Source organism: Rhagoletis zephyria, unplaced genomic scaffold (genome assembly GCF_001687245.7).
Source record: "Rhagoletis zephyria isolate East Lansing unplaced genomic scaffold, Rhagoletis_zephyria_1.1 Rzeph_scaffold_04963, whole genome shotgun sequence".
In the NCBI taxonomy this organism is placed as follows: domain Eukaryota; kingdom Metazoa; phylum Arthropoda; class Insecta; order Diptera; family Tephritidae; genus Rhagoletis; species Rhagoletis zephyria.
In genome coordinates this window covers 1-11,457 of record NW_016162046.1, presented here as the reverse complement: position 1 = coordinate 11,457, position 11,457 = coordinate 1, and the positions used below count along the sequence as shown (strand labels likewise).

General features: G+C 35.7%; 4 protein-coding genes and 2 long non-coding RNA genes across 7 annotated transcripts; 3 read left to right on the top strand and 3 right to left on the bottom strand.

Moving 5' to 3' along the window:
* The first annotated feature begins 2,302 nt into the window (after window positions 1-2,302).
* Window positions 2,303-3,641, top strand: LOC108371409 (uncharacterized). Its single transcript, XM_017626963.1, has 2 exons — window positions 2,303-2,659; window positions 2,738-3,641. Exons 1-2 carry the CDS (start codon window positions 2,352-2,354, stop codon window positions 3,639-3,641), a joined length of 1,212 nt encoding a protein of 403 aa, XP_017482452.1. The 5' UTR covers window positions 2,303-2,351.
* A 426-nt stretch (window positions 3,642-4,067) lies between these two features.
* On the bottom strand, window positions 4,068-4,485 carry LOC108371414 (uncharacterized). The gene is made up of 2 exons (XR_001848747.1): window positions 4,370-4,485; window positions 4,068-4,298 (listed from the first exon to the last, which is right to left on the bottom strand). It is a non-coding gene; the product is annotated as an uncharacterized LOC108371414 (long non-coding RNA).
* A 390-nt stretch (window positions 4,486-4,875) lies between these two features.
* On the bottom strand, window positions 4,876-5,415 carry LOC108371413 (uncharacterized). Its single transcript, XR_001848746.1, has 3 exons — window positions 5,203-5,415; window positions 5,041-5,148; window positions 4,876-4,986 (listed from the first exon to the last, which is right to left on the bottom strand). It is a non-coding gene; the product is annotated as an uncharacterized LOC108371413 (long non-coding RNA).
* Window positions 5,416-7,598: 2,183 nt separating this feature from the next.
* Window positions 7,599-8,764, top strand: LOC108371412 (uncharacterized). The gene is made up of 2 exons (XM_017626968.1): window positions 7,599-7,830; window positions 7,900-8,764. The coding sequence occupies exons 1-2, from the start codon at window positions 7,695-7,697 to the stop codon at window positions 8,622-8,624; spliced, it is 861 nt and encodes a 286-aa protein (XP_017482457.1). The 5' UTR covers window positions 7,599-7,694; the 3' UTR covers window positions 8,625-8,764.
* A 157-nt stretch (window positions 8,765-8,921) lies between these two features.
* On the bottom strand, window positions 8,922-10,468 carry LOC108371411 (uncharacterized). 2 transcript variants are annotated; one of them, XM_017626966.1, is made up of 4 exons: window positions 10,365-10,468; window positions 9,990-10,306; window positions 9,866-9,926; window positions 8,922-9,718 (listed from the first exon to the last, which is right to left on the bottom strand). In XM_017626966.1, the coding sequence occupies exons 2-4, from the start codon at window positions 10,295-10,297 to the stop codon at window positions 8,990-8,992; spliced, it is 1,098 nt and encodes a 365-aa protein (XP_017482455.1). In that variant the 5' UTR covers window positions 10,298-10,306; window positions 10,365-10,468; the 3' UTR covers window positions 8,922-8,989. The 2 variants fall into 2 exon arrangements, with proteins under 2 accessions (XP_017482455.1, XP_017482454.1); XM_017626965.1 differs by having other exon boundaries at window positions 8,922-9,926.
* A 250-nt stretch (window positions 10,469-10,718) lies between these two features.
* LOC108371408 (uncharacterized) lies at window positions 10,719-11,440 on the top strand (the record flags this gene model as incomplete). Its single annotated transcript, XM_017626962.1, has 3 exons — window positions 10,719-10,818; window positions 10,877-11,193; window positions 11,258-11,440. Coding segments are annotated over exons 2-3 (491 nt in total), but the record flags the coding sequence as incomplete, so codon positions are not given.
* Window positions 11,441-11,457: the final 17 nt, after the last annotated feature.

Here is an 11,457-nt window from a genome sequence, read left to right as displayed (position 1 = left end):
GCCATAATTTTACTGTAGATGACGATCTCTTAAAATTAATGAATTCAGGTGATATATACAATAGTGATTCATTTGATGATGAGGAATATACACTCGATATAAATTAATGGTGTTAACTAGTCTTTCGTTTCTTGCGATTTATTTAAATAAAGCATGTGAATTTTCACTAAAACATTTTAGCCGTTTTTTGCCAGAGTCTATGTGAAATTTCACTAAAACATTTTAGCCGTTTTTAGCCGCTTTTTTTTGCCAATCTAGCCGGTCGGCCCAAAAAGATTTTGGCAACACTGGGCGTGGTATATCTGGTGGTACAGTCACGCACTAAAACAACCTTTTTTTCGCGTGCTTTTAATTTAGTTCTACGTTGTTCGTTTATTTGTTTTAGTTTTTTAATGGAACAATTTTTAATGAGTTTGCAGTTTTTGATTGCTGTACCACCAGCCACTGTTTTTGTTTTTATATAAAAAAACCCACTTTAGCCACCAGCCACTGCACTTGTCTCGCATTTGATGTTTTAAATGTTTTAAAATTTGGCACAACCGATTTTTTTTGGGATTTTTTTTTCGGTTTATGTTTGTAATTTACATTTTTTTTTAAATTTGGTACAACCGATTTTTTTTTTGGATTTTTTGAGTTTTTTATATTTTTTTGTAATTTTTCATTTTCCGTTATAACTATAATTGCCACATTTTTGCTTTTTGTAAATTCATTTTAATTTTCGTTTGTATGTTTTTGCACATACATATGTATGCACATATACGTTTCTAGTTTATGTAATTTTGAGTTTTCTTGTAATTTTGAGTTTTTATTATTATTTTTTGTATATTTTTAAATGTTTTTTTATTATTTTTTTATTTTTTTTGTAATTTTTTTTTGTAATAATTTTGTTTAATAGCTGCTACCACCACCGCTACATTAGTAAAAAAAGGATCTTTAATCAAATTCAATTCATTTTATTTTTCTTTTTTTTTTTTTTTTGGTTATGCACTAATGCACTTTTTTTCTAATTTATTTTTTTTTTTATTGTCTTGGGCCTTTTGTTATGCCCGCGGGCCGCCATTTCGCCAGGTCCTGTCACCGTCGCCATGTCGAAGTTGATTAATTCCACTTCGTTGTACTAAAGGAGGCGTACCTTTACTCGCGCTGGAGCCCTGGTGCTCCGCCGGCGCGGCTGCCGGCCAACGCCTGCTTTGGTGTGGGAGCCCTAGCGCTCCGCTGTATGCTGCTGCTTGCCACTGTCGTGCTGCGCCTCGCTTGTGGCGTGCTCTCGCACGAAGGTGTTGTACGCCTGTATGTGGGTGCTCCGGTGGTGCTCCTGCAGCTCCCCAAGTATGTGGGCGAATTTCCGCCGCTGTTAGTGGGACCTCCAATTATTTAAAAATGAAACTGAACTTCTCGATTTTAAGGTACGCGGGCGAATGCCGCCAATTTATTTTTTCACTTTTGACACAAGCCTGGCAGCTGTCATACTNGTTCCGGTGGTGCTCCTGCAGCTCCCCAAGTATGTGGGCGAATTTCCGCCGCTGTTAGTGGGACCTCCAATTATTTAAAAATGAAACTGAACTTCTCGATTTTAAGGTACGCGGGCGAATGCCGCCAATTTATTTTTTCACATTTGACACCAGCCTGGCAGCTGTCATACATAGAACAGTGTTGCATTTTTAATATCGTAAATTATTGTATTAGATTAGCTTTAAGGTGTGTTCATACAAGGTGATTTATAGGCTTGCAAATTGTATGCTTTTATCGCATTACAATACATATGTAAACAAACGCTCAGCTGTCGAACTCGCTTTCTCAAACTTTTTTCTCAAAACCAATTACAAATACAACGTCGCGTTCTTGCGTGATCTTGTATTTTTGGTTCATGATAAATTTTGTTACGCTCTCACCATTACTGAAGGTATTGGCCCAATGCACGCTTGCTTTGCTTACTTTAGTTTGCTTTGCTTTACTTTGAAGGCTTTTATGGCCTAATGGTAGCTTTGAACGCTGTCATAGTAGTCAGCTGATTTTCAATGCGCGCAAATATACCCGCCATTCTTTGTTGTGCCAGCAAGTATAATTGTGAATTTTAGTTAAAATATATGTTATTAAACAATTATTTGTTACTAAGAACATTATTTTTTACAGATACCTTGCTTTTCTATCGTTCCGGTTTTGGTGAAGCTGCATTTGGCTGCGCCACTCACCACCCGTGTTTATAAGACGTAATATTCAATTGGAGGTAAAAGAGTTTATATTAAACAATTATTTGTTGCTAACAACATTATTTTTTTCAGATACCTTGCATTTATCGTTCCGGCCACCAGATTCGTTGGTTTTCATAAAGTTTCATTTGGCAGTACAAAATGTTGACTCGAAATGCTGAACAAGTTTTGAGAATTTTCCTAATTTTAGTGAAAATGCGTAAATTAAAACTGCGATTAAAACAGAAGCGCCGATTTTGGGTTCGGAAATTGTACTTAGAGCGACACAAATATGGATTGTTTGAAAGTTCATTAAGAAACTTGGCTGCAGATGAGGAGCAGTTTAACAAGACATTAAGAATGCCCTTTTCGTTATTTAATGTGCTGCACGAATTTCTGGAGGCTTCGCTGACCAAATATTCAATCAGAACACCAATATCGAGTCGCTGCAGACTATTTATAACCCTGATGTAAGAGAAAATCGGTTTTACTTAATAGTATACGTATAATTTTCCATATATGTATCTGGTTTTATTTTTTTGTTGCAGATATTTGGCTCACGGTGGCACTCGGCAATTCCACACAATAGTTCACAGGATCGGCCTGACGACTTTCAGGAAGATTACGTTGGAGACATGTATGACCATATGGGATCTGTTAGCTGACCTGTATGTGGCGACCCCGTCAGAAACGGAATGGGGACGTATTTCCAATGAGTTCAAGTCGCTGTGGAATATGCCCAACTGCGTTGGTTCCATCGACGGAAAGCACATTAATATTACCTGTCCAGCGAATTCAGGGTCGATGTACTATAATTACAAAGGCAATTATAGTATCGTGCTTTTGGCCGTATGTGATGCCAATTATACCTTTACCTGCGTTGACATCGGAGCATATGGAAGTCAAAGCGATGGCGGTGTCTACCACTTTTCAAAACTGGCAGATGCTATTGAAAATGATAGGCTCGGCCTTCCACATGATCAGCCTCTGCCAGGAGAAACCGAGCCATTTCCACATTATTTAGTAGGAGATGCTGCTTTTCCCTTACGGCGTTATTTAATGCGACCATATCCGGGTAGAGGTATTCCAGAAGAGCAAGAGTATTTCAATAAAAGACTCTCTCGTGCAAGAAGAGTTATAGAAAACGCATTTGGAATACTCACTGCCAAATGGAGAATATTGAGAACGACGCTATGCATGGCCCCGAAAAATGCAGAACAAATAGTGAAAGCTTGTATTGTCTTGCATAATTTTATTAAGCTTTCGTGTGCAAACTATGTAGCAAGCGATTTTGTTGATCGCTACGAAGAGGATGCCACCATCGCTGGCTCATGGCGAAACGAAGTAGTTCCATTGCCCTCAATAAGTAGGGTGTCATCGAACCGAGGCAGTTCAAATAATTATGATTTAAGGGATGCTCTGAAGACACATCTTTTTAACAATAAAATTTAAATAATTACTACTCACTGAATATGCTTTGTTTTTATTATTTAAGATAGAAAACAAAAATTTGAACTCACAGTATGAGGGCACTTATTGGTAATGTTTTAAATGTCGTCACATCTTTCAGGTTCGATTACATATTTATTACATATTATTACATTACATATATATATTATATATTACATATATATTCGATTACATATTTAATTCGCAAAATCAAAATCAGATTTCATACTAAATTAGATTACATATAAAGTTCGCAAAATTGAATTCAAACTGGATGTCATTTAAATTTTTAAATTTCGTAAATTCAATTTTTATAATTTTTATATTGAGCATAGACGTATTGAAGTACGTCCATTTGAAAATCTAGGCGGCTCTCTTCTGGGACCTTCTCAAACACTTCGCCAATCGCACCCAAGAAATTGTTGTGTGTTTTTTTTTTGACTATCCACAAACTGACTTACTTCGTTGACTAGATCGTTAAAGGCGGCGTTCTCATCGTTTTTTTTCTTTTGTCTCTTAGCCGGCGTTGGGGCAGTGGTTTCTTGCTCTTCTATTATAATGTTCCCACTCTCGCCTATTTGGAATCCAAAGGAAGTATCCAGTATATCTGGTTCTTGTCCGAGAACTTCTGGCGTTTGGGAGACGATGTTTGTTGTTGTCCTTAAAATATGTACATATAAATTACAATTTAAAATATAAATACTTGTTGTACAAATGTAAAGTACACTTACTGTCTGGGCGTGACCGTGTCTTTCAAAAACGACGCAGCACTTCCGCTAGGTTGTTGATCAACCTTCAATTCTATTCCATATCGGTCTCTTAACGATTTCCATCGCTTTCGGCAGTTTTCCTCTGTAAAGTGAAAATATAGTATTCGTCACAATTATTCGTCACAAATTTGTTATAATTTGGTTCGTCCTATTACAAAACTGCTATATGTTTGAAAAACTCTATACTAACCAGGAGCAGCAGCTACATTTCGCCAAGCCAAATCTTTCTTCACCCGATCGCGGTAACTAAGCTGTCGTTTGTCCCACAAGCAGTTGTGTTTTTCAATCTCTGCTATAAGTTTTTCTTCGAACATCTTGCACTAAAGCTTCCGATATACCAACCAACACACAAGAATCGGATAATACAGCAGCCGGAACGATAAAAAAGTAAGGTATCTGTAAAAAATATTGTTGTTAGCAACAAATAATATTATTAATAACAAATAATTGTTTAATATAAACTCTTTTACCTCCAGTTGAATATCACGCCTTATAAACACGGGTGGAAGTGGCACAGGCAAATGAAACTTTATGAAAACCAACGAATCTGGTGGCCGGAACGATAAAAAGCAAGGTATCTGAAAAAATAATGTTGTTAGCAACAAATAATTGTTTAATATAAACTCTTTTACCTCCAGTTGAATATTACGCCTTATAAACACGGGTGGAAGTGGCACAGGCAAATGAAACTTTATGAAAACCAACGAATCTGGTGGCCGGAACGATAAAAAGCAAGGTATCTGAAAAAATAATGTTGTTAGCAACAAATAATTGTTTAATATAAATTATTTTACCTAAAATTGATGAAGAACGCGATAAAAACTGCACACAAGCAAAATCGACGCGAAAAATTGAAATGTCAAGAGTTGTCAAAAGCCTACAGCGCGCTGTCAAATAGAGATTTCGGCTAATCGATACTTTAAAGCGCTTCAAGCAAGTGAAGTAAAGCTGCCACTAGGCCAACTTTCATACATTTTAGTAGATTTTAAAAATTGTTTGACAGTTCTCAAAGCCAAGCAAGCAAAGCAAGCGTGCATTGGGCCAATACCTTGACCGTCTCCATAGGATAAAATTTATTGCTCTCCAGCTATCATTTTGGTCGCTAGATATAAGTTATATCAGTGCGAATATTTGTGTGGGCTTTTTATATCTTGATATAAGCATTTGTGAGAAAACTTCTAAAACGTATTTTTGCCTAATTTAATCACTTGAAAAATTTAGAAAATAGGCTATTTTACATCCAGTTACATAATAACAAATATTTTAACAGAAAATAGCTCAATATTTGCTTTTATATTAAAATATCAATAATGTTGCCGCCACGAACTTTTCATGCTACTGAACATATAGCTGTCAAACTACCAAATTGCCGGCAATAGATGGCAAGATATAAGCTCTGATATATAATATATTGCTCTTGAAGAGCAATGAGCGGTCTCCATTAGCTATTTATATTCTAACATATGTATCAAGATATAAACTTTATCCTGTGGAGACGGGCAGTTAGGGACAGGAATTTCGATACGATACAATACCATATCGATATCTTTGTCATTCGATACCGATACTTTTTACTCGATAGTTTTCAAACGATATTTTTTGGAATCGAGTACCAGAACTCTTGTATCGTATCGAATCGTAAGTGTACATAACACAGTTAATGGGAATAATGATATATTGTATTGGGCATTTCCAATCTGGTGTGGCATGACATTCGTATGACAAAATATCAGAAAATAAATGAAAATGTCAAAATTTAAAAACTCTGGGAATTGGGCAAAACTATTTGTATAAAATATTTAAGGCTAATTTTCCAAATTCCAAAATGTAAAAATCTGTCCTGCTTTATTATCAGCCGAAGTATCTGACGTGACGTTACCTTACTAAAATTTCTATTGAAAGTTTTGTTGTTAATATTGGCGCGTATTCATAGTCCAGCAACTAAGTCGAAACTAACAAAGTTGCAACTTAAATTTAAATACCAACTTAAAATTTACCTCTATTCATAGTCGCATTTCAGACTTCTACTAAGTAGTTTCGACTTAGTTTACGATATAGCAAAACGAGTGTGAAAAGGTCTCGATTTTTCTTTATGATATTTTTGAAAAATTACATTTTTATTAATTAATGTCAAGTTTGATCATCCGTTTATGTAATTTTTATTTTCATTGCATGATTATGCAAAAGAATAAGGTATTATTTTCTTGTTAATTGTGTGAAATAGCCAGACCATCCGCAGTGATGTGAAGTCGATGTTTATCGAAAGCATGCTGTGAAACATACAAATAGTAGATATCTAAATGTTATGCACAAATTTACTTTAAAAGAACTAGCGTGAAACTGACTTATTATTTGAGAATTTATCTAAATTATTCCAATTATACAATTGTGATATAGCTTTATTCTAATTGTAGTACGCATTTAATTTCATCTTCTGATTAAAATGGATCGATCTTTGTAAATTTTAATTGGAGATTATTCAAAATCATATCAAAATCACCCTCTACCAACTTAATTTTTACATATTTCATCTGTTTTCCCTTAATTTGATAAAATACTTCTTCCTATTTACGACTTAGTTGCAGCTGCAGCCGAAACTAAATTTTAAGTTGGTACTTAGCCAGAAAAGTCGAAACTAAGGCGACTATGAATAGCTTTAGTTGTGACTTAGAATAGTTTCGACTTAGTTGAGTACTAAATATGACTATGAATATGCGCCATTGTTTTTAAACAAATGTTTAACGCAAATAAAACATGAGTTTTAGCCTTAGATAGTGTTCCATTTCTTGCGAATCTATGTCGTACTATAACCTTCCTACTTATTTTGAATTTTGTATCGATATTTGGAATATCGAGTCCTTTAATTACTATATTAGTGGATACGCGATATTTTTACAGCGATACTTTAAATGAGTATTATATCGATACTTTCGGTTCGATATCGTGTCCCTACTCACCATTACAAATGGGCTTAGTCGATACTTTTAAGTATTGATCGATACTCGGCACCGATTTTCTATGAGTCTTATGGGCTGTTTTTGCTTTCGCGTAAAGCGAAGCGCACATTGGCGCGATTCTGTCGTTGCGAATCCGCAATCCCAAAAATTACAACAATGCTACCCATACATTTTAATGCGCTAGCGCACACTTGCACGATTCCGTCGCTGCGAATTTTTCGAACATTCAATGTTCTCCTCTTTTGACGCATGCAAAACGCAGCTGACAGCGATTTGAAAGCGGCAAAGAAGAGGAAAACAACGTAAAAACATTTAGTTCAAAGAAAAAAATGGTTGATGTCGAAAAACTAATAGAAAACGTGCATAACAATCCCATTTTATATGATGTTACACACGCTGAGTACAAAAACATAAGAAAAAAAGACAAAATATGGGAAAATATCGGAGTGGAGTTAAAAGAAAGTGGTAAGTTTGATATATAAAAGTGAGAGTGAAGTTTGTATTGTATTTAACCTGCAACTTTAACATTTTTAGGGGAAAATATAAAAAAAAGGTGGAAGAACTTGAGAGACACGTATGGGAGATATATTCGAGCTACCAAAGGTAGAACTGGTCAAGCAGCCAACTCAAAAAAGTGGGTTTGGGCTGAACATATGACAGCTTTCCGTCCATATCTTGCTTTTGCACCTACCAGTTCAAATATAAGTGACATCGAGTGTGTAGAATCCAACGAAACCATTATTGGAACACCGGAGCTTGACAATTTCAGCGTGGATTGTGCTCCAGTAAAAGTAAACCGCACTCAAAGCGCTAAAAATCATCCATCTACTCAACAAAGTTCTGTCGGAGAGTTAATTGAATATTTTGAAAAGAAAAAAAAAGTTGAACAGGACTCTATTGATTGTCTTTTTATGGCCCATGCTAAAACAGTGAAGAGTTTTTCGAAACGACGGCAGCTTTTAACGAAACAGAAAATTTCTGAAATAATAATGGAACAAGAGATGTTGGAGCATGATGAAGCCATCAGTTCATCGACCCCTATTTTTCGTAATCTTGAGACTGACGCGGAATACGTTTTAAGTGATGATAATAGCACATACTCCAAATCAACTGTCGACCTCACTTCGCCTTCAGCCATTGCTCCATATATCAACTCGTCGCAATGTAGTTTTAACGAAAGAGATCTTCCATGCTCAACACCTAACTCAATGGATGGGAGTATTTCTTCATTCTTCTGCACAAATGATCCTCTCGAATGAAATTATTTAGCTTACAAATTACAATGCGAACCAAGAGAAATATGTTATTTTTCAAGCTTTTGTACCTTGCAATGCAAAATTTTACTGCATTATTTACCAAAACCAAAAATACAGCAAATACACTGTACAAGAGCATGTACAACAAATCCCGAATACCTCTATTTTGAATGTATGTATTATTTACTATGGAAATGCGAATTTTTTAAAGGCAACTAATTCAGTATTTTTTTTTTTGTGAATTGCAACAAGCCCATTTCCAATTAAATGCTGTGTTTTTATTTAATGGAATTCATTTCGATGTGTTTATTTAATAAAATTTATTTGTTTTTATAAACTCTTTTGTATTTATTTTATAAACGTGCATGTTATTCAAATACAGGTTCAGTGGTATTTTGAGCTCGTTCGCTCCCAACGGTTCCAGCAGTAGGCTCATGTTGATTATTAAAATACGTTACAAAAAGTTCACGAGTAGAAAAAGCCAAATTAGATGCACGGCGTGAATCAGTACTCATACCAATAAAAGGTAGAGTTCGAGGCTCTGGTGATTGTAAGTTGTGGAATAGGTGGGAGTCGCTTTTTTTTTCAATTAAATAATTGTGCAAAACACACGCTGTTTTTATTGTAAGTATCGTAGTGCTAATTTTGGTTTCAATAGGACGAAAAAATATGCGAAACTTTTGAGCCAAAATGCCAAAAGCATTTTCCACGACTCGTCTGGCTCGACAAAGTCTGTAGTTATATTTTTCTTTTCGTAGATCATGTTTTGATTGCTTGTATGGGAATGGTCTCATTAAATAAGGCTTTAAGCCAAACGCTTCGTCCCCAATTAATACACATTGACATGGTTGAGATTGATTAGGAAGATTTTTAGGTAGAGGCACATTCATCAAATTTTCTTCAAACTTTTTACCCATATTGGAAGCTTCAAATATTCCTCCGTCACTATTTCTGCCGAATCCACCTACATCAACACACAAAAACTTGTAATCAGGGCCAACGATAGCCATAAGCACGACGGAAAACTTGTGAAGATAACACCAGTAGTTCGATCCAGTTTTTTTGGGACACTTAATAGTCACGTGCTTACCGTCGATACTACCTACGCAATTTGGAAATTGCCACAAATCTTGAAATCCTTGAGCAGATTTTTCCCAAATTTCCATTGTTGGTTCCGGCAAATAAATTCTTTCCATTTTTTTTGATATCGCCTCAAATACTTCGTTAACAATCAAGCTGACTGTTCTAAATCCTACACGAAAGCTATGACCAATTGTGATAAATGAATCGCCAGTTGCGAGATATCTAGAAATAATGTATTAATGGGGTGAGAGTAAGCAATACCATACACCATATTTAAAAATTTACCTTAAGGCAATGGCAAGTCGTTCTTCGGGTCCTATGCACTCTCGCAAATGTGTGTCTGCTTTTTGAATCTCATTTTTAATAATACTCAGTACTTCATCAAAGCACTCAATAGTCATTCGGAAATATTTATAAAAACGAATATGGTCTTTGCGAAGCTGGGACATCAAAGTAGAGAATTCGCCATTTTCTTTCCGATCGCGATTAATTTCATGGATCCATTTTCTTCTTTTCATGCTTGTTTTATTTTGTTTTATTTTATTGTTTACTGCAAGGTAAATAAGCGCCAGCTCCTCATCAGACGAATCCATCGAATTTCGCTTAAATCCAAATAACAAAATACAATTAACTAAAATAAAACGAGAATATTATACATACGAAAAAATCGCGCAAGTGTGCGCACGATTGCGGATTCGAAGTTAACAGCCGAATTCGCAACGTATTCGCAACGATGGAATCGCGCTAATGTGCGCTTCGCTTTAATGTAGAAATTGAGTTGCATTTAGGTGACAAACTTTGTATGGATAAATGGACATTAAGGGCCGGTTGCTCAAAGCCTGGTTGACACTAATCATCGGTTAACATCGTTATCGACGTTTTCGAATCCATGTATATAACACGGTGTCGGTAACGTCGATAACGATGTTTAACAAGGGATTAGTGGCAACCAGGCTTTGAGCAACCGGCCGTTAGAGTGGCATTTAGAGCTAGGTGCGCAAAATGTGCTTTTAAGCGAAGCGCACATTAGCGCGATTCCATCGTTGCGAATACGTTGCGAATTCGGCTGTTAACTTCGAATCCGCAATCGTGCGCACACTTGCGCGATTTTTTCGTATGTATAATATTCTCGTTTTATTTTAGTTAATTGTATTTTGTTATTTGGATTTAAGCGAAATTCGATGGATTCGTCTGATGAGGAGCTGGCGCTTATTTACCTTGCAGTAAACAATAAAATAAAACAAAATAAAACAAGCATGAAAAGAAGAAAATGGATCCATGAAATTAATCGCGATCGGAAAGAAAATGGCGAATTCTCTACTTTGATGTCCCAGCTTCGCAAAGACCATATTCGTTTTTATAAATATTTCCGAATGACTATTGAGTGCTTTGATGAAGTACTGAGTATTATTAAAAATGAGATTCAAAAAGCAGACACACATTTGCGAGAGTGCATAGGACCCGAAGAACGACTTGCCATTGCCTTAAGGTAAATTTTTTAAATATGGTGTATGGTATTGCTTACTCTCACCCCATTAATACATTATTTCTAGATATCTCGCAACTGGCGATTCATTTATCACAATTGGTCATAGCTTTCGTGTAGGATTTAGAACAGTCAGCTTGATTGTTAACGAAGTATTTGAGGCGATATCAAAAAAAATGGAAAGAATTTATTTGCCGGAACCAACAATGGAAATTTGGGAAAAATCTGCTCAAGGATTTCAAGATTTGTGGCAATTTCCAAATTGCG

Coding starts and splice junctions, on each gene's coding strand:
- LOC108371412 (XM_017626968.1), top strand. CDS start 7,695: ATGGTTGATGTCGAAAAACTAATAGAAAACGTGCATAACAATCCCATT. Junction 7,831..7,899: donor AGTGGAGTTAAAAGAAAGTG/GTAAGTTTGATA, acceptor TAACATTTTTAG/GGGAAAATATAAAAAAAAGG.
- LOC108371411 (XM_017626965.1), bottom strand. CDS start 10,297: ATGGATTCGTCTGATGAGGAGCTGGCGCTTATTTACCTTGCAGTAAAC. Junction 9,927..9,989: donor CGACTTGCCATTGCCTTAAG/GTAAATTTTTAA, acceptor CATTATTTCTAG/ATATCTCGCAACTGGCGATT.
- LOC108371409 (XM_017626963.1), top strand. CDS start 2,352: ATGTTGACTCGAAATGCTGAACAAGTTTTGAGAATTTTCCTAATTTTA. Junction 2,660..2,737: donor AGACTATTTATAACCCTGAT/GTAAGAGAAAAT, acceptor TTTTTGTTGCAG/ATATTTGGCTCACGGTGGCA.